Raw genomic sequence first — 22,133 nt, 5'->3', positions numbered from 1 at the left:
GGGGAGAAACCTCCTCTCCTTTTAGAGTATGTATAGAACCGTGTGTGTTTGTGATATTCTCCAGTATTGAATCTTTCATTGATTCACATGCTTGTATCTTCACCGTCGTCATGGTGCGAGTCTCACGGTAACTGAATGACCATAGCAGAACCATAGAGAAAAACTGCATAGAAAATCCCATAGGGAATCACCTTATTTGGTAACCAGACCTCATTATTGTTTGGTCCAAAACTCAATAGTATATCTGTGTGTATATATATATATATATATGAGTATATTTCTCTTTCAGCATGAATTCAACAGAACACATCTAATAATTAAGAATAAAGTTTTGAGAGAGGTGTGTCTGCTGATTTTAATCACTTCTTGTCACAAGTAGAGGGGAATTGCTTATCTCTCTACTGCACTTCAGATAATTTCTTTCTTGTCTGGACACTTTTTCCTTTCTGTTCATCTTCTTTTCCGGGACTATAAATGACCGCCTATGATGAGAAAAGGGGCTCTATCTGGTGAGTACCTACCAGTTACCCCGATGGTGGGGCGCCCGAGAGAGGTCATTTTGTCCCTCACACCTTTTTTCATCACTATAGATGTACTGAATAATTGTTTTTCAGACATGCATATAGTTCTGTTTTGACTGTCGATTCTAAAAGATTTTCATTTTAGAAAGGGCAATAAACAGTATACATTCACATATAGGATTTAGTAAGAAAGAGGATCTGGGTGCAGCAGAGAAAATAGACGGAAAATATTTCATGCTGAAAGATATATATATCATCTGAGATGTCATCAGTGATGTCATCAGTGATGTCACTGACCATGTCATGAATGATATAATATGTGACATGATCAGCAGTGGATTGCGGGTGCGCGATATATAGTTAGTGCAAATAACTATATATGCGAATTTCAATGGTTTTGTGTGAGTAAAATAAGGTTTTGTAAATGCTAATTCCTAACTATATATGGTCTATAACCTATGGGTTTTTCAGTGAATATATATATATATATAATCTCTCCAGGAGACCAGGAAAAGAAGGGTCGCACACGCCAAAGGATTCCGTTTCTTCAAGGTTGCTTATTTATTCTTAATTTTGTATGTTATCGGTTCACTCGGCAAGACAAAGCAAAAGCCGGCGCGTTTCGCAGCAGCCGCTGCTTGATCACGGTAACTTACTAACAAACAATTGCTATTGGTTTACATAAGTTTGAAAAGGTATTGCATCATTTCCTGCACCATTTTGGTTAAAACAAACTCATAGGCTTTATGGGACATGTAGTTTATATATTTAAACCAATCTAAAAAAGGGGTGCAAGTTTACAAAACCATCACGGGTATTCTTTCAGTTAAAGTTTTTCCTTTTTTATGTATGTATGTAAAACATACAGTATAGTTGGCCCCATTTGTTGTTAATATGATTTCAGATAACCCAGTATCGGTCCGCTATTTTTTTTTGTTGCACATATTATTTAAACATTTTGAACATTTTAATCAATTATGTTTGCTATTGTATAATAGTTCTATCAAAAAGTCACTAAAGGTGCACATAAAGTTCCTCCGACTGATTTAAACCAAAAGGGGTCATTGTTCTGAATTTTAAGATATGTCGAGATTCCTTCAAACGGAGTAATTTTTCCAAATTTCCTCCCCGTTTATTGTCTATGACTTGATCAATGCCATAAAATTTCAAAGTTTTCCAATCCCCATTATGGACCAATTCCATGTGTCTGGCTATGGTGTTGTTCTTGTCCTTGTGTTTGGTGGCACGGGTGTGCTCTAAAATTCTCTTTTTTAACTCACATGTCGTGCTCCCTATATATTTCAGTTTGCACGGGCATTCTACAATGTACACCACATATCTGCTTTTACAACTGATTAGGTTTGGAATTTTCCACATCTTTTTGTTGGCCATTTGGATTTCCAGAGTAGGTTTGGCTATTGAACAGACCTTACAATTGTAACATTTGATGAAGCCTTTGGTTTGTAGCCAGTCTTTGCTTTTATTCTGGGTGTCAAGATGACTGTGCACTAGGTAATCTTTGAGATTCCTTGCTCTCCGGTATGTTACTATGGGGTGTTCCCCTATCATCTTTCCAATGGTGCCATCTAATTTTAGAATTTTCCAATTCTTCTTGAGAATCAAGTTTACCATTTTGGAATTCTGGGTATAGTCTGTTATAAATCTTATACATATGTATATATATATATATATATATATATATATATATATATATATATATATATATATATATATATATATATACACACACAGATATACTATTGTGTTTGCCCAAGGTACAGGGTTATTGTTGTATTTACAGTTTGAGTGGAGGGCAATCCTGTACCCTTTTTCCCTCTAGGCTCCTTTTGTAATTGGTGGTCCAAAAATCAGCCAATCAGTCGCCAGCCCTGACATCACACTCCCCAGCAGACCTATCCTACCTCAGATTTCCAAGCGCCTTTGTGTGAGAAGAAGTCTCCCTGAGTCTTGCTCAGTTCTGTTCATGAGTGAACTTTTGACCTTTCCAACTGACAAGTTTCCTTCTGGGTTCAAGATACTGTGCGTCATCTATTATCTAAACCTGGCTGAAAGCTCTAAAAAGAGGCTTTTCAGACCCTGCAGATCTTGTGGGAAAGCCAGACGTTATTCTGAGGATCCCCACAAAGACTGTTTATATTGTCTTCATCCCAAACATGTGGCTAAGGACTGCAAACAATGCAGGACCTTTTCAGCAAAAATTTTGAGGTATAGATGGGCACGTCTTCTGTTGTGGCTGCAGAAGAAGGCCACCTCAGATTCTGACTCAGAGGAAGAATCCACTAGCCAGTCTTCAAGAAAGAGGAAGTCTTCTTCAGAAGAATCAGTGGATCCTAAAAAGCAAAAAACTAATGGAAAAGAAACATCTTCATCTTGTCTCCCTCAAACTGCTCTGAAGAAACCCTCAGGGTCAAGGATAGTATCTTCGGCTCCGTCGACGAAAACTGTGGCGTCCCCGGCGCTGGTTTCTGTGAAAACGTCGACGACACTGCCGGTACAGGAAACAGAATGTTTCCTATATGATTTCAAGGAGGACTCGAGGTAGTCCATAAAATCAATCCCAATCATTCAGCATATCTAGGAAGAAGGTTTGAAGATTCTGAAAACACCAGCCTCTGTGGCAGCTCCGGTACCCAGGATTGAAAAGAAATATTGTGCGCCAGAATCTTCCTCTGCGTGTTTGATTGGGCACCCGCGGCCAGAATCAGTGGTGATGCAGGCAGCTTAGAGACAATCAAAGAATCCAGTCTCGACATCTGTAGCTCCCCCTGACAAAGAAGGAAGACGAATGGACGGCGCAGGGAAGCGTTTTACAGTAATGGCAGCATCTTCCATTAAAGCTGCAAATGCTTTGGCTTTATTTAGTCGATTTAACAGACAGATGTGGTCTGATATAGTGCCGCTGTTGGCTAACCTCCCGGATGATAAAAAGGAAGAAGCAACATCTATCTTACAGGACGGAGCTAGGGCGGCCTCTGAATCCATTGATTTTTCCATGGACATTTCTTCGGGGGTGTTTCGACAAATGGCGGGAGCGGTGGCTCTCAGAAGATAAGGATGGCTGAAAGCCACTTCCTTTAGACCGGAAGTACAGGCAAAAAGTGTAGACATGCCTTTCTATGGAGAGAATCTCTTCGGTAAACATATTGACAATGCTCTCCAGGGAATCGAGGCTGACACGGACCCAGCGCGGCTGCTGGGGTCTCAACAGGGCAGATTCCAGTCCTTTCGGAAGAGAGGGTCTATAGGCCAATACAACCAAAGGTCTTCGTACCAGTCCAACAGGTACCAGCCTTACGGTCAGCAAGGATATCGACAGTATTCCAGTAACCAGCAATATCGTTCCTTAAACCTCTTACCACCAACAATCCAGGGAAAAGAATGCTGCGAGGGGAAAAGCGTAGCAATCCAGTAGACGACAGTGACTTCATCAAGGCACCCGCCACTTGGTCAGACATTGGCAACGACCATTATCTCTCTCTTTTCACAACAATGGCTGTCGATAACAACAGACCGATGGGTACTGGATGTAATTCATCAAGGCCATACCCTGGAATGTTTGCAGAAGCCCCCAAATCAACCCCCTGTTTACAGACGGCAACAACATCTCTCAGCTCTCAAAGCAGAAGTATTATCTCTGATAGAAAAAGGGGCAATAGAGGAAGTTCTGTTTCCTCAGCGAGGGAAAGGCTTTTACTCACATTTCTTTCTCATAAAGAAAAAACAAACTTCAAAATAAAGGCAGGTAATGGACCTGAGAGGTCTGAAACAATTCATCAAGAAAATTCCCTTTTGCATGCTATCTCTTCAAGAAGTTCTTACGCAAAGGGGATTTCATGGAATCCCTGGACCTTTTAGATGGTTATTTCCATAATCCGATTCATGTGCAGCACAGAAAATATCTGCGTTTCGTAGTGGAAGGGTGCCACTACCAATTCCAAGTGTTTGACTTTTGGTCTAACATTGGCTCCAAGGGTCTTTTCAAAATGCATGGCACCGGTAGAAGCTCACCTGAGGCTACAGGGACACCAAATTGTCCCATATCTGGACGATTGGCTTATAAAAGGATCATCTTATAAGGAAGTCCAGACCTCCCTGCAATGCTGCATGGATCTTTCATTGCCTGGGCCTGCGAATCAAAGTGGAAAAGTCGTCCCTTGTTCCATCGCAATCCCTTCAATTCCTGGGAGCTAGGCTTCGCACAAGGGAAACGAAAGTCTATCCATCAGAGGAGCGAACTCAAAAAATCTTAAATCTGGCATCAATCCTGCAGTCAAAAAAGTACACTTACGTGAGAGCATTCAAGTCCGTGTTGGGGATGATGTCTTCATGTATCCCATTCCTTCCAAATTGCTGACTGCACATGAGACCTTTACAGGAACTCCTAGACAAACAATGGATACAATCCCAGGAATCCTTCGAAGATCGAATCACCATTTCTCCTATGATTCAACAAGCTCTGTCATGGTGGAAGATCAGAAAACATTTAATAACAGGCCTGACATTCAAACCTCAACGCCCCAGCTACGTAATGATGTCAGATGCCTCACTTCAAGGCTGGGAGGCACATCTCTAGGACCTCGAAATACAAGTTCATGGGTCCGAGCAAGAAGCTCATCTGCATATCAACATGTTGGAACTGAAAGCAGTATTCCTGGGTTTACAAGCTTTCCTCTCCAGGATACAAGATTCTACTGTAATGGTCTGAACGGACAGTACAACGACAATGTTCTACCTCTTAAAACAAGGAGGCACAAGATCAAAGCTTCTATCTGCACAGGCACAGGAGATTTGCAGATGTCTTCTACTTCACAACATCTCTCTTCTAGTGCAACACATTCCAGGGATAAGCAACACAAGAGTGGATATCCTGGGCAGATCAGCCAGTGTTTCTCACGAATGGGATCTAACTAAAATCAGCTCCTAAGAGTGTTTTGTTGGTGGGGCACACCAACGTTGGATCTGTTTGCAAATTGGCACAACTCAAAATGTAAACACTTCGCAAGCAGGTTCCCGCAAGCGGGATCCTGGGGCAATGCGCTGCAACTGCGTTGGAAGGAAATGTTCGCATATGGATTTCCTCCATTCCCTCTGATATCGAGTACTTCAGAAAATGAGGTCAGAACCATGCCACTTAATTCTGATAGCCCCAGCTTGGTTTTCGGAGCTTCTTCAATTGTCAATAGCCCCCATAATTCAGTTTCCGATATCGCAGGATCTGATCTCCATGAACAACGTTCAAATTCTCCACCCAAATTTGACATTGCTGAATTTATCAGCCTGGAACCTCACGAACATGAATTCCGATCCTTAAACATCTCCCAGGAATGCTGGGATATACGTTCTCAATCTCGTGCAATCACAAGTAAAAAGACATACAGCAAAATGGAAGAGATTTTGCCAGTGGTGTGCATCTCAGGCTCTACATCCTTTCACTGCCTCACCGGAACAAATCCTCCCATATCTTTTGCATTTGTCCAAAGCAGGTATCTCTCATGCATCCTTAAAGGTACACTTGGCAGCAATTTCAAGATATAGAAGGGTTCCTTATCAACCATCGTTTTGGTCACAAAGAGTGATAAAAGAATTTCTCAAAGGACTTTTTAGAGTGTTTCCCACTGATTTAGCATCTTCTGGTACCATGGCACCTCAATACGGTTCTAACACAGCTCATTAAACCACCGTTTGAACCGGTGCATAAAGTGAACACACAGTTCATATCTTGAAAGACGGCTTTGCTGTTGGCCCTTACGTCAGCTAGGAGGGCCAGCGAGATTCAAGCCTTCTAGATTGCAGAACCATTTCTTCTGTTTCGGCAGGACAAAGTAATACCAAGAACGAATCCAAAATGAATCCCTAAGGTTCCTACAATCTTTCATCTCAATGAGCCTGTAGTGTTGCCTACATTTTTTTGAAATCCTACTACAGGAGCAGAGAGAGCCCTAAACTCTCTGGACATTAAACGATGTTTGAAGTTCTACATTGACAGAACAAAGTTGTTTAGAAAAACAAAGCAACTATTTGTAGCCTTTTCTGGGCCGAGGAAAGGCCTACCTTTATCCAGATCAGGTATCTCAAGATGGATAAAATCGGCCATTCTTAAATGTCACGAGAAAGCTGGGAAACCTCTATGCCCCAGAGTGCACGCAAATTCCACTAGAAAGATTGCGACTTCAGCGGGTCTGTTCCACAGGCTTGTCTCTTCCAGACATATGCAGAGCAGTGACATGGAAAAACTTACACACCTTCACTAGACACTTTTGTCTAGATACTGCATGGAAGGAGGATGCAGCAGTGGGACAAGCAGTTCTTCCACATTTATTTCAATAAGGTATTATTCAAACTATATTAACAAACTATAGATAGACGTATATGTATGTGTGTGTGTGTGTGTATATATGTGTATATATATATATATATATATATATATATATATATATATATATATGTTCTGCACTATATTGGTCTTTCTGTGAATACTATCTTTCCATATATATGGCTAGCAGGGACTGTTTATTAGTTGTGGATGGTATTCAGGGTTTCATATATACTAATGTTTAGGAGCAGAGCGCAGAGATATTAGGGTTCTATCCTGGAAACGCAAATGGGTATGTGTACTGCTCTCTACTGATACAAGCATGTGAATCTATGAAAGATTCAATACTGGAGAAAAAGCTAGTACCTATACACTATGGTTCTCCAGTATTGTCTTTCATAGATTCACATGTGCCCGCCCGCCTCCCCGTTTCTCAGGTAGAACATTTTACCTCTGGACATATCCTTGTCTCTCACTTGGTGGTCTTTTGAAGAAAAAGTTTTTAATTTACCTGCATGAAAAATCAGTACAAACAAGAGCACAGAAGCCGACCCGTGATTCATCACACCGTGTACGGGTGGTGACTCATCAGGGCTGTACTGGTGCGGTCTCGATTTGAAGCGCGCCAGCGAAATGGAAATACAGGTCAAGAAACATCGAAGGAGGCGATCCTCGCTCCGGGTGGGGGTGGTCGTGAATTGAATCAAGAGTGCTGGTCGAGGACGGGTGCGTGCTGGTATTCGAGCTTAGCTCTGTGGTGGCAGGGGTTGTGCGGGAGAAACGGTCTGCATCCGGTCTCCCGCACAACTCGTGACCAGCCCTGATGAGTCACCACCTGTACACGGTGTGACGAAACACGTGTCGGCTTCTGTGCTCTTGTTTCTACTGATTTTTCATGCAGATAAATTAAAAACTTTTCCTTCAAAAGACCATTCTGTCGAAGTACATTACTTCTCTTAAAGAACAAATCTCACTCTGGTTCTCACCTGAGAACTGCATACCTCTGTCGTGTGCACAGGACACTTGTCACATTGTACTTGACCAGAGATCCTCATCTCTGTCTACCCAGGGGCTAGTTTCAGCTGGTTTTGTTCCCCTGACCTGACTCGCACCGACCTGAACTACCTAACGACCACTCACACTCTGGGAACACGCAGAGCGCCAGACTTCCTGACACCCACCAAAACCATCCCCTTGCTTCATATTGTCTCTCACTTGGGGCTGGAAATCTGAGGTAGAAAAGCTCTGCTGTGAAGTGTGATGTCAGGGGATGGCGACTGATTGGCTGAGTTTTAGACCAAACAATAATGAGGTCTGGTTACCAAATAAGGTGATTCCTTTAGGATGTTCTATGCAGTGTTTCTCTATGGTACTGCTATGGTCATTCTGTTACCGTGAGACACCACCATGACGACTGGGAAGAAACGAGCATGTGAATCTATGAAAGATAATACTGGAGAACCATAGTGTACAGGTAAGTAACTAGTTTTTTTTTTTTTTTTTTGAATGCAAATTAGATGTCCCTAAAGCATATTACCGTAAAGCATTTAAAAAAGAGATACACAGACTTATTAATGGCATCGATGCACTTATAAATGTCAAAATGTGCACATACTTTAATAAACTATAAACACGATGTGGAATGGAACTACTGTAGCCGTTGAGTAAACAAGAGAAAAATACTGCCTCTCTATTGGTACACATTTTATGCACATTAAAAGGCAGCATGTCTCTCGTGTTTGCTAAACTGCACCAGTATTTTAATGTCACGTTCATAGCTGCCAAGGTTTCAGACTGCTATGTGTGACATTTTTATAATTTCAGTGTAATTAGGAGTGATATTTCAACGATTATGAGTGACATTTTTTACAAGTAAAACCAAGCAATAAAATGCACGGAAAGAGAAAAATATCAGAAATTACACCTATTTGAGCAATAAGAAGCTCTGAAAACTACTTGAAATGGCTACAAAACCCCTGAAAAGGAAGACTAGCTTTATAATGAACTCAGAAAGGTGTCATCAGCCTACAGAGACTTGGGTTAGTTTTTGCTCTAATGAAAGCCAGGCCTCGGAGCTGTAAATAGTGCTGCACTGCTGCTTACACCCTCCCGTGTCCTAGCAGGATTCAAGTAGGCCCGTGAGCTCCAACGGATCAAACTAGAATCACAAAGGCCCAAAGAGGATCTGAGAAGACCCAGACGAATACCATGTTGGCACTTTGAGAGCACATGTCTGTTAATCCCGTTGTTGTCTGGAATGTGCGTGCAGGACACATCGGTGGGCGTGTGATAGTAGTGGTTGACATGAGGTTACTGCCCCTAAAAAAGGCCAGGAAATGTGCAAAAGCAGGTGGGTACATTACCACCGCACTGTGAGATCAATCGTGAGAGGATGTCTACTAAACATAATTTATCTTCATTTTTGTCACCCCTTTCACAACTGTAGCATGTTTCATGCGGTCCTCGAATAAACAAACATAAAAGAGAACAGTCACTTCTGAGAACTTCCCAGCCCAGCTGACCCCCAAAGGTCATAACCAATCAGGGCGCCCAAATCTCTCAATGGCCACTCTTCGGGCCCAGTCCTCTATAGTTTCTCCAGTCTGGCCACTGCCAGCAAGACATCAGCCCGCTCATAGACGGGAGCTGGAAGGAGGTATAAAGAGTAAGGCCAAGTCTCAGGCACCCATCGAGCTGTGGAATAGCTTTGGGCCGTAATAGCAGGGTCATTAAGGGGGGCCCCGGAGCATAGCGAGAACAGGAGTCAGGCCACCAGAATGCAGAGGGAAAGCAGGCCGCCACCAAGCTTCAACAGTGGGCCGATCTGTGCACCAGGGAGGCATATCAGGAAGGGCTGCAAGTAGATAGAAAGGCCGGGCGTGTGGGACAGGCGGGTGCGCACTATGTGCACCATGACCGGAGATCCAGCGCGGCTGGCAGCAGGCGCCCATTGACCGAGCGTCCCCCAGTTGCTGCGATGCCCGGCAAGTGAAGAAAGAAGGTGTCAAAGAGCACAGGCGAACTAGCGAAGCCTCGTCTGCTCTGACATCCGTGCCATGACTCTCAGGCTCAAGAGCAGCAGCTGCACAGTGAAGCAGCCGCCGTGGTCCATGGGGTTGGCTTTCTTTCCAGTCTGGCCACGGAGATCGTTCCCATTGTTTTAAACAAGTTTTACTGCATGCAAGCTGCACTGGCATTGCTACTGGCTGCAGCCTCCCACAACCTAACATCATGAACTCCAGCTACCCACTTGCACAGCCGTACTCTCTCATGATGTAATCAATCAGGAATGCCGGCCGCCTGAATCCTATTGCTACATTGTAGCAGTTAGAGAGCTGCAGAGCACAGCCAGTCCCCAAGTTTGCCGGGCCCTGTGCGATGCAGACTTCAGCTTTAGTTTTAATCAGCATTAATTGCGCATGATTAGTAGCACTAGGACTTCACAGCCCGGGAGGCGCTAAGCCTATTATGCGTGACTTGGCATTTCAGTTCAGTGATGCGGCCCACCACACTGAAATGCGGTAGTCTCACTCCTGATGCGTGATACTTGGCAGGGCTGCACGTTGTGTTTAACTTACTAAAAAAAAGTTTCTTTTAAAGGAGACAGCAGGAAAATGCTGTGCATAGAAGTTTAACAAATGGCAATGCCTTTTAACTTTGTGTTGGTGCCCTACCATGCACCACCAGTGGTTAGGTGCAAACCAGGGGAACCAGAAACGTTTTTGGGAGAAAGCATGAAGCCTGCGAGCACCCTAACATGGGAAGAATGGAGATGAGCTGACAGCTGGGGCGGAGGCGAAGATTGAATGCTGAGAGTCGAGGGATTCTCTTGGCGGGGGTCTTTGCAACGCTGCGTGAAGCCTAAAGCGTCTCTCAAACACTGCCTCCAATGTTAGGAGCTGGGCACCCTTTCAGCATTTGCTATGTGGTGGTGATAGAAGAACCTAACACCTTTGGTTGGATTGCAATTCTCTGGACACATTGGCAATAAACCATCTGTTTTGCATTTGTTTCGTCAGAAAGGTAAAACTCTAAGTACGGCAATTAAAGAGCAAACTGTGACTAACTTCAGTGCAAATATAGAGGCGTAGACACCTTAGATGTGCTGCTTTCAATGTTTGAAATACCCAAAAGACACCAAGCACACAGAAGAGTCTCTGTATACATATTATGAACTGGGTCAGCCAGGAGGATCTGCTCCCTTTCTATCAGACAGGGTTCCATCCAGGAGGCTCCACCTTAGACAATATTATTGCCCTATCATACTTAGTACACCACACAATGGCTTGTGGCAATCAGCTGCTTTTTGCTTGTTTTATCGATTATACAGCAGCATTTGATGGGGTAGACTGCAACATCCTATGGAAGAAATTGGCCTGTTGGAACATCTGCCCGAAACTGTTACAAGCCATCAGATCTCTGTATACGCAAACTTGGGTAAGAGTTAAACTCTCGTGTGAATAACCTACAGGAAAAATCAACACAGATCATGGGTTAAAGCATGGCTGTGTCTTTGCCTCGTTGCTCTTTAACCTATACACAACAGATTTGGGTAGCGCACTGCACAGAGCAACTTTAGCGACTCCTAGAATTGGGAGAACCAGGATCCAGCTGATACAATATGCAGACGACCTGGTCCTTTTGGACCACACCAAAGTCGGCCTTCAAAAAGCCTTAACAGCACTCTGAGTATAACGCTAAAAATAAGCTGGTTGCAAACCCAGCGAAATCTAAGATAGTGATCTTTGGACGACATCCGAAAAAGAAGCTTATGAAATGGAGTTTGGGACCACTAATATTGAACAGTACACAATCGTACAATTTTCTCGGAGTCTGGTTCAGTGAAATTGGCCAGCCACAGGCCCATCGCCACAAGCTCCATCTGAAAGGAAAAATGATTACCTATGTAATCTGTAAACTTAATACCACTTTGGAAAGTCCAACAACTACGGCCATCCAACAAGTCCTGAGGGCAAAATGATTACCTTCCCTCAATTATGCGATACAGGCGTTCCCAGGCAAATGTGTGTACAAGACCTTGAAAAGACCCACTGTGCAGCCTACAAAAAGTTATTCTGTCTTCGAGCATGCACAACGAACACTTTAATTCGCCTGGAATTCAACCTTAATCGACAATCTTTGGAAGAACTGGCAAGTCTGGCAAAATACTTTTATTTAACCTCTGTGGCTCCAGAGAATTCAATTAACTCTGTTATAAACAAAATATTCAAAAATCCGGGCAACCCATGGTCAACTGGTCTTGCCTCAGCCAAAGATCTCTTGAATCTAGCTGTGGAGAACTGGGACCCTAATATAATTAAGTATACCACTATTAAAACATCAATAAAAAAGCAAATAAGATCACGCTCTCGTAAATTGGACATCGAAGCTCTGACAGCTAGAGGCTTCCATGAGACCCAAAGTTCCCCTCATTCATCATATGGCCTCAAACCACATCTTACTATGCTGTCCTGCCCTGTTGCCAGTCTGCCAAATCCACCTAAGGCCCATTCTCCTCCAACTGGGCACGCGGACGGCAAAGGAGGCTGTCCTTCTGTTATATTTGCTGGACACAGTGAAGCATGTGAAGCATATGGCCAATTTTGCTAAGTTCATCTAACAGGACCTTCAAGCCTTAATGAACAGGTAAACCTCTGCACCGCATGGACACCATCCGGATGAAGGTCCTATACAGTCTGGCCCCCACTGAAAATTTGCCCGGCGCATCTAAAGGACTAATATTTATTGCATCTCATAAAATAAAACACCAAATGGTGGTTTTAGGAATAAGACGTGTAAATATATCATTATATTATTCAATTTTAGCTATCCCTTTTATATTGATCGTTTTTTGTATTGGTTTTTATTAATCACACAAATAAAGAATCATTGTCATTGTCATATTATGAACTTGCAGCACAATGACGGGAGAGAGTGCGAGCAAGGAGGAAAGAGATGGCCAACCAAAAGAAACAATCAGTGATGTACGCTGGGAGGGAACAAAGCAACCAAATGCGGGGTAGATGGACACTATTGACGAACCAGAAGAAAGGAATTTCGAAAGGCAGGCCAACTAATCAACCACAAGTGCTGGGTGTGTTGAATGCCCATAGACCAAATAGAGCATGCCTCGTAGAGCAGTGCATGCGCTTCCTAGGCTCCACCTAAAACGGGCACCGTACGTCCCTCAAATTTCTTTGGCCTACTGCTCCAATTGATAGTACAGTCAAGCTCATGGGCAGGGTGCTTTTCCCCCACCTAAAGCGAAGGGAGAACCAGTCCCTGTCAGTATGGGTTTATCCAGGGCTAGGTACAGTGAAACAGTGCCTGAGCCTGCATCTGATTATTGACATTTAAACCATTTGCAAGGCGCTGCCCCCTGTATCTAGCTTTAACTGATCTCTCAATTTCCTTCATTTGTGTAAATTGCACTAAGCTCTGGTTGCTGGTGTTAGATCTGGGCATAGAGGAGGCATTGGAGAACTTCGTTTACATTCTACATGATAAGTTAACTGCCAGAGTCTGCTGTGGGCCATCTGGAAAAGTTGTCGGAGCCTTTTACACCAGCAAGAGGGGTGCGTCAAAGTTGTATCCTTGCCCCAATATTATTTGTTAATGATCTGAATTCCTGTGTTACTCTATCCATATGATGCAGTGCTCATGCCACATGTACACCAGGAGGACTTAGCAGACTGGTGGAGTCCTTTGTGAATAAATTGGACCTCGCCACCAATTTTGAAAAGTCCCACATCCTGGCTTGTGGCCAGGAAAGAGCAGTGTTTTCCCAAACTGCTGATCGGCAGCCTTTCTCTGTATTGCCTTAATGTTTTACCCTATCTGGGAGTCACCTTTGACTCCTCTGGTTCCTGTTAGTCACAGATAAGAAACTCTTGCCTGATGCGAACTTGTTTACCAGGCGCTATGATGAGTTGTCTAAAGGAAGGTCAACTCTCTCCTCTTTGTTGACCATTTACAAGTCTGTGTATCCAGACAGCTCAGTATCGAGCAGGAATTTGGGAGTATTGTACCACCCACTCTCTTCAGACAGAGGAAAGCTGTATATGTACGCGGTTCCTTGATCTTCCCCACCCAGCCCTCACTATGTTGTTTATCCAGAGCTTAGTCTACAGATTATTTCTGGAAAAGCGAAGCTTGCCCCCTTGTTGTTGTGGGTTCCGATATGAGCCAAAAAAGAGGCACGCTTTAATAGAGACATCTTGTGGAGAAGTGTGGCTCAATGGTTTGAGCGGCAGACCTTGATGCAGAGCTCTGGCCCGGGACCAGTGTTCGATTCCCGCCTCGGTGGGTCTCGGCTCAAATTCCTCTGACTGGATATTCTCGCCTCAGTGCCTATTCTAATCATGGGTCCCACGCTGCAACTCTGAGCAATAGCTTGCTTAATCTCCACAACGGCCCCACCAGCGCGAGGATGCCTGGTTTCACCATGGGGGTGCCCAGGAGTGGACACTTCACAAGGAAAACCAGGAAGGGTTCCTTAGCGGTATGAGTACAAGCGCCGGGAGACCCGATCCGGGTAGCTGCGCGCTATACAAGTACAAAAACATTTACATTTACATTATGGGACTGCCTTACTCTTAAGAAGAACTTAAAGAGCCCTTGGCAAGGCTATGTCTAAAATACTCTTTAAAAAAAAAAAAAAAAAAAAAAAGTAGGTCTCTCCAATATGTTTGATTCAACATTTTTTTTCAAGTAAGTCTGATAAGCAGGTGGTTAAGCTTAGATTCTTAGAATTCATTCAGACTCAGAGTTTACATACAGAATCCACCAAAAGCTCAATCAGGTATTAACATACCAGGTTTAAATTAATCTGCGTTCTGTTTAACCTTAGATCTGATACAGTGGGAAAAGGTCACTCCTGTTCCGTTTCAGATTAGGTACAGTGTAGCGCCTTCTTACTTTTTGGGAGCACCAGAGCTCTTTTGGCATGAAAACATAGGCCTGCCCATGTAATGGGCACTCCAATCAAATTGTTGAGGTTTACTTTTTTGTAGATAATTTAGACTGTTTTTATTCTTTTTAAAAAAGCTATTCTAATGTATTTCAAGTTCCAAGAGTGCAGGGATGTGCTTCCTTGCCTGCAGCTTTTAAGTAGCTCTGATATCTGCTTAAAAGTGCTCCTTTGGGACATGGTCCGGTATGGCGAAGCTGGACCCAATAGAGGCCCACAAGAAAGACCCCCGGGGTGGAAACCAACCTCCAAGCCAGCGAAAAGTTGGGGCGTGCCATATGGGGCGCCCCAGAGTCAAGGACTGGTGGCCAATCTGGGCCAGGAAAGTAAAGCGGCTGGTTCAAAAGGGGCGTAGGGTTCACCTTTTGAGCATAGAAACCCCCCATCGCAATAGAATCCCACCCACCCACACCAAAAAGAAGCAGTCGTCGCAGCCATGGAGCGATTGAAAGGGAGGGCAGAAGAAACCCAGACAACGATCCAAAGGGGAAAGAACCATAGGTAGAAGAGCTGCTCACACAGTGCCCTTGGGATGCCTCACTGCAGGGACACGTGTGAGCAATTGACAACACACAGCACAGGAAGAGTAGAAGAAAGGCTTGAACAGTGTCCTTGGGATGCCACATAGCAGGGACCCTGGGGAGCAGGTGAAGTGGCCAGCAAGGGTCTAGGAGAAACGGAACAGCACTTGCAGCCCAGGCTGGTCCTAATGGATGGTCACAAATCTGTAGCAAGGGAAGCCTGGAACCGTGAACACTGAGGCAGGAGGGACCTCGAACAAAAGCAGTAACATAATGAGAACGTCAAGCATTGGAAGTAATACGGGGCATACATTCACATGGATGTTTATGAATGACCAACCAATACGTTTTGAAATGTGTAAATCCATGTGTTGAATAAACTGCAGTCTTTTATACACCATATCTTGTCACAGGAATGACTTTATGGGAAAGGTTTGCATGCGGGGAGGAGGCGGGTGATTTAAAAGCGACAGTGAGGTCGCAGAAATCAATGAACAGTTGACCTCTATTTTTTTTCTCAGCCTTGTGAGGACCTTTAAGGTTGTGAATGTTTATCCCACGAGGCGTGGCACTTACTTGTAAGGATTGCCTAGGTTGTTTTTTTATATTTCAAAGTATTTTATTGATTTTATGTTCAAAGACATTAGCATTACGGTTACAAGATTAGCCATATGTGGCTTGTATGACCGTGTTAACAATGGCTTCAACACATGTGCTTGGCTACCCCACCTGACGTGGCTTAAAGAGAGAAAGAAAGAAGGAAAGAAAGAAAGAAAGTGAAAGAAAGAGAAGAACACAAGGGAGGTTCTGTATCTGTGAGACTTCTAAACGCCTGACCCGGCTGCCACATCACTGGATTGTTTGTTGCGATATGGGCAGTCAAGTCAGTCCAACCGATCCTTAGGGCTGAAGTGATTGCGCTCATTTACGTTCCTTTATCACACTTACTGGGGGGGCGGGAGGATCAGGTGGTTTGTTCCTGGGAATACTTGATTACCTGGGGGGATTCATGGGGGTTTGTAGAAATCTAGGTATGTGTCGAGTGACTTCCACATCCCGTTGGCTGCTGGCCTCCAGGTGAGTTCTGTAGTGCAATGTTGTCAGCACCTCTGAGGTGCGTTATCCAGTTGAACCAGCCTTTGTATGAAGCCTTACTTGTGTCTTTCCAATTTGCTAGGACCACTTTCACTGCTGCAGTCAGTAGCAGGTCTAGGAGGTCCTTATCATGCTCTGATCTTAGTTCTGCTGTAATAAATGCGGTGGCGAGGGAGGCAAACTCAGTTTTTAGTGTACAACCCAGTACCTTAATTATAAAACCAAAGATTTTCTCCCAGTATGTTTTGAGGGTTGGGCATTGGTAAATAAGGTGTGCTAGGTCTTTTAATTTATAGAAACATAGCAGACTCTTAGAGGTTTTTGGTTTATATTCAGCTGTTAATCTGGAGGATATTTTTCTCCAGAATTGATTTTGTTATAACAGCGTTTCAATGTGTACCACATACTTATTTGATTGATAGTGATAACTGTTTGCACAGAATGTGTGCACTTTATCTGCTGCTATGGGTTCAACTTTGTAAGTTTTTTTTTTTTTTGATTTGATGCATTGTTTATGCTTCTATGATTTACTAGCAGCCCGTCCCGACGTTGTCCGGGTATGAAGAGTTGAGTGGGTGACAGCTCGCGCTAGAGACGCTGCGCGTGTGGGAAAGTGCAGTCAGTTTCAAGGTTAGTGTGCCAGCAGGGCCGCTTAGTCGCGTCAGCCGCCGCTTGAGGCCGGCTCCAGCCCTGATTGATGTTGTGCGCCGTGTGTAAATTTGTTTATCCAGAGAGTTGAGTGACAGCGCGCAGGAGATGTTGCAGTTATTGTCCCCGCAGGCAGGCTCAGTGGCGTGTGCCCCCGCTTGAGGCCCGGCTCCAGCGGCGACCGTATTACAATATGAATTAGGTGACCCTTGAAAGTTATTTCCCGGTATTATTTTTTTAGGACCCACATGGCGTGAAGGCAGGAACGTAATGGCAATTTAGTAAAGCACCGACGGCATTCGGCCCCAGTCTGTTTGACACGCACCCAGCACAAGGCACACACTGCATTCTGCCCCAGTATATGTGACACGCCCCAGCACAAGGTGCAGGCCCACAAGTGAGTAGAGAGAACGGTTACTTACCAGGCCTCCAGCTGAACGCAGACGCCCATTGAACGCACATGCCCAGGTGCGTGATTGGCATCATAATTTAGGAATGTGGCGCGATTGGTGTCGGCCGATTGCCGCGCCCATTGGCCACGGCCCTTGCTCCCGTGCAATTCTGCAATTGCCGCGGCCATTGTCGTTTGTCTTGCTCCTTCCTCCCGCGCAATTGCACAATTGCCACGGCCATTGTCGTTTGTCACGCCCCCAGCCTTTGTCACGCCCCCAGCACATGCCCCCAGCACAACGCACACGTTTAAGGAACGCTTTTTTTTTGTCGTCATGCCGCGCCACGCCCACGCCCACAAGGGACTACTTTGCTGGCAAGGTTCTTTTACCTTTCAAATGTATATGGTGGCATCTGTATAGCCTATGTCCTTCTGCTGGAACTGCCCTTTCCAATGCTGTATTTGGTGGTGTGATTGGTGCTGTGGTTACTGCGATTACCCGCCTCAAAGGTTAGGGCTCTCTCTTTATAATATTAGTATAGATTCATTTTCCAAATCAATCAAAGATATTTGACTGACTGAATAATCTTTGATGGTTTAGCAGTGACTTCAATGGGTTTCTCCTTTACTACTCCTTGATTGACTCCTTGTAATACTCGCTGATGACAGTGCTTCCAATGGGTTTCTTTTCTATTGCTGCTTTCTTTCACTTGCTTAAACTTTATATAATATTTCTTTGTTCCTTCAATGAGATGCTTCCATGGTGCTCCTTATAACCATTATTACTATGTAACAGATTCTATCCTCACCAATAATGGCATAAAGCACTTTGTACAAATGACTTGCCAATTCGATCTCAAACAGCACGACAACTAGTATGCATGTGCATGATAGAATGAAGCAATGCATAAACTTCAGTAGATGAAGTTAACTAGGCCCGTCTCAAAATTGTCGAACAATCCACATGAGAAGAATGTATAAATTGCATGATATTGAAAAGAAACATTATGGACAATTGTAATCTTATGTAACTAAATCACTAAGCAGGGCTCGCACACAGTAGAGTGCTACTCTGATGAAAAGTGCTTCAGCACCTCGTTGGGGTTAATAAGTGCTATAAAAATGCCAATAACATACGGGCTCGTATTTCTCCACCTCCTTTTCGGGTCCACATGCAACAGACGGAAATTAGTGCACGTGTTGAATAAGCCCTTCACATGCAGCCAATATTACAGGTTCTCACTTTCTTGATGCTTTATACCCGTCTCCCGTTCTACATGTCCGCACTTTTCCACTCTACACAAATGCCTCCTTCTCTTCCCTCAGTTATTTGAAAGTCTTCCTCCCACCTATACCTCCTCCGCAAAACAGGTGCCAATTAAGTTGAGTATCTGAACCATGGTTTATCACCACACTTGCCTTTGGATCTCAAAGCATTGATGACTATTACGGCTCCCATGTAGGAGGCAGATGCCACTTTCACGTCATCTTTTATTTGCGGTTAATAAAGACACTTCCCGCTCATAAAAGTGGTTGTGTACATGGCAAAACACTCTTTTGCTCTTTATCGCGACTGTTTTTGTGATTTCCTTCCTTTGCAACTGCAGAAATGTCCATGGGGCCCGCTGTTCACATTTGAAGTAAGTCACTTTTTACTCCTTCCGTTGCTTACGGAGATGACAAAAGATGAGCATCTTAGATAGTCCAATGGAGCGATGTTAACAGAACTAAAGGATAAACTTGTTGGCACTTCACCATATAGAAAACATACATACACAAGTTTATAGCTACAATTTGAGGGAACCTGTACCATATTTTTCAAAAACTGTTGGTAGCAGGGTCAAACTATCCTATGCGTGCACGCCTTAATTTTAATTCCTTGAGTGAAGTGGACACTAACTACGTAGATATGCCTTTGTTTTAGCACCTCACACTGATCAAGGTTATTTTTTTCTGTTTGATAATTTCCTGTGTTAGGTTTACATTTGCATAACTGAAATTTTGAGACTGCTGCAAACTCCCAAATAATGGCTTCAGAGGATACTTCAGTAAGAAGTGAAAGATACACACATTAGGGTGACCACAATTCACACATTACTATTGTAAAGTGAGATTTAAATACCATTGACACTTACCTAGACTGGAGAGTTTAATTTAGACGAGGACTTTTTTGTTTTCATTTTGCAAAAAGTTAATTAATGTTCAGCCCCACTCCCTCTCCTTACTTTGCTAAGTATGCAGTGCTTGATGTGTGAACTACCCTTTTGTTTAATACTACAAAAGCTCTTGTAACTGCCATCTTTAGATCCTGGTCCATGAAAAATAGTTTTGAGGATACAGCGTTAAATTAAAATGTTGCATTCTTTTTCGTGAGTTGGGCTTAAATTTGAACTTGGCCTCTAGGAAGCACATATGACTTTGTGTCCTTGTAGTTTCAAACTTCTGTGATTTTAAGTAACTTCGTTTGGGGAACATGGTTATTCAACTTTTGATAATAAGTGCTTAGTTTGCCTGGGAGGAATGAGGATCATAGGTTGTTGATCCGTCTCTAGGGCTACTTATCTATTGACCATAAATTACAAATGCATGCTAGAGTTGGAAAGCTACTACATTCGTCTTTCCTACTGACTAGACTGAGTGGTTTGGGCTGCTTCAATGTTAACTATTAGGAGGGGTGCAAACCTTTGCTTAGAAAACTGTCTACTTTAGTCTGGATTAACTGATTCCTTAATGGAGCATTGCTGTATCGTGGAGTAAACTTAACTGATGCTTCTCAGTAATTTGGGTAGTACTGCTGATGACTGGAAAGAGCCATACTGCTGCTTGTGCAGAAGTCCAAGTTTCTGCTCTTAACATGGTGGAGGTTGAAGGGTAAGGTGGGTGAGATCAAATAGGGCCCCTGCTGTAACAGTTGTTTAGAGGTGAAACCTCAAATTATGTGCATTGCCAGTTGTTTGTATTTGCGGAGTTATGGAAACAATTTTTTTTTTTATAGAAAAGTCTACTGCTGGGAACTTTCTTTTGAATCCACTGGATCCTCAGAATGCGGAGATGTTAAAAGTAAAGATTGCTGATCTTGGAAATGCATGCTGGGTGGTAAGAACTTTATGACAACGAAGATTCTGCAGTGAATTTGCCAATTGTCCAGGTTTTTTCTGTCCTCTGCTTTGTTGTTTTATGAGATTGCTTTGCTGATGTTTGCTCTAGTTAGGCCTGCACTCTTTTTCCCAACATACCATTTCTATGTGAATTCTTGGTCTAGGCTCTTCATCTGAAAAAGCTAATCACAAGATCCAGACGTGGGTTCCACACCCAGCATAATTCTCAGTCCTCCAGCCCTCTGACGCCACAGTTTTCAAACCTGTTTAATGATTCCTTAACACAGCACACCCATCCCGTTGGCGGCAGGATCAACCTCCACCTGCCTGCAATACAGAGTAACAACCTTTGACAAGTGGGTGCCCCAAATCATGCAGCCGGATTATGCCCTTCCATTTCTGGAAACTCTGCCTACCTTGCAGATATTTGCAAAACAGCTAATGGAGAACCCTCTCTTTTTGCTCTTTCAGCAAGTGCAGTTTCTGTTAGCCAAAAGAACCATCAAATGGGTGCACGCATCAGATGTAGGATGTGGTTGGGAGACCTCTGTCCTATAAAAGATCTCCACCGTCTCAACGCCTTTCTACAGAAAGAGAAATTCAAGATGCTCTCCTTGGCACCGGGTTTTGTCTGCCCTGGGTCCCGGAGACTGGATGGAGGCACTGGACCTTCAAGATGCGTATTTCCACATTCCCATCCTGCAGGCCCAAAGGTGTTATCTGCGGTAAACAGCAGCCCAAGAGCATTCCGTTTTCTGTGCTCCCCTTTGCCCTCACCAGTGCCTCTCGAGTAATCACAAAAGTGATGGTGGTGGTTGCAGCATTCCTGTGAAGGTCATGATCTCAGTCTTTCCCTATCTCGATGACTGGCTGTTGAAGTGGGCTCACCACAGGCAGTCGTTACCCACCCTCAGACTATGCTGGCCTTTCTGCACTCACTGGGGTGTACTGTCAACTACTGAACGTTCAGAAGTCACACCTGACTCCTTCTCAGATGCTCCCTTTATTCTGAGGCATTCTGGGCACAGTGCAGTTCCATGGCTATCCTCTGGAGTGGAGCGTTCAGGATATTTGGGATATGATCCTGATGTTTCAACCTCAGTCCTGGATTTAAATGAGACTGACTTTGAGGCTGCTTGGCTTGATGACCTATGCAGGCTCTGAAGTCCCAATGGGCACAATACCAGGGTAATCTCTCTGACCAGGTCCAGATTTTGAGTGAGACTTCAGAAGATCTGCAGTGGTAGTGGATGAACTGCGATTGGATTGGCTGCAGATCCTCTCCCTTCCCTACCTGGAGCTGGCTGTGGTAACAGAATCATCACTTATGGGTTGGGGCGCCCACTAGGGAGAGGTTGAGATTAAAGTGCTCTGGTATCTAGCAGTATCCCAGCTCAATATCAATCTCCTGAAACAGCGAGCTAATCGTTTGGTATTGAAGACATTGCTCCCATCAGTGAAGGGAAGGCTGGTTCAGGTATTCATGGACAAGACCACCTCAATGTGGTATTGCAACAAACAAGGTGGGGTCGTCGACCCTGTGGCAGGAGGCCCTG

At 44.0% G+C, this 22,133-nt stretch overlaps 1 protein-coding gene across 3 annotated transcripts in view; it reads left to right on the top strand.

Moving 5' to 3' along the window:
- Window positions 1-22,133, top strand: part of SRPK1 (SRSF protein kinase 1) — an 869,057-nt gene that overhangs the window by 659,452 nt on the left and 187,472 nt on the right. For all 3 annotated transcript variants that reach the window (XM_078644338.1, XM_078644339.1, XM_078644340.1), the window contains exon 12: window positions 20,475-20,575. In XM_078644338.1, coding sequence (XP_078500464.1) covers window positions 20,475-20,575 — 101 coding nt within the window. The remainder of the gene's footprint in view (window positions 1-20,474; window positions 20,576-22,133) is intronic.

Source organism: Lissotriton helveticus, chromosome 5_1 (genome assembly GCF_964261635.1).
Source record: "Lissotriton helveticus chromosome 5_1, aLisHel1.1, whole genome shotgun sequence".
Taxonomy (NCBI): domain Eukaryota; kingdom Metazoa; phylum Chordata; class Amphibia; order Caudata; family Salamandridae; genus Lissotriton; species Lissotriton helveticus.
The sequence above is the reverse complement of the archived record's forward strand: the minus strand, read 5'-3'. Positions and strand labels throughout refer to the sequence as shown.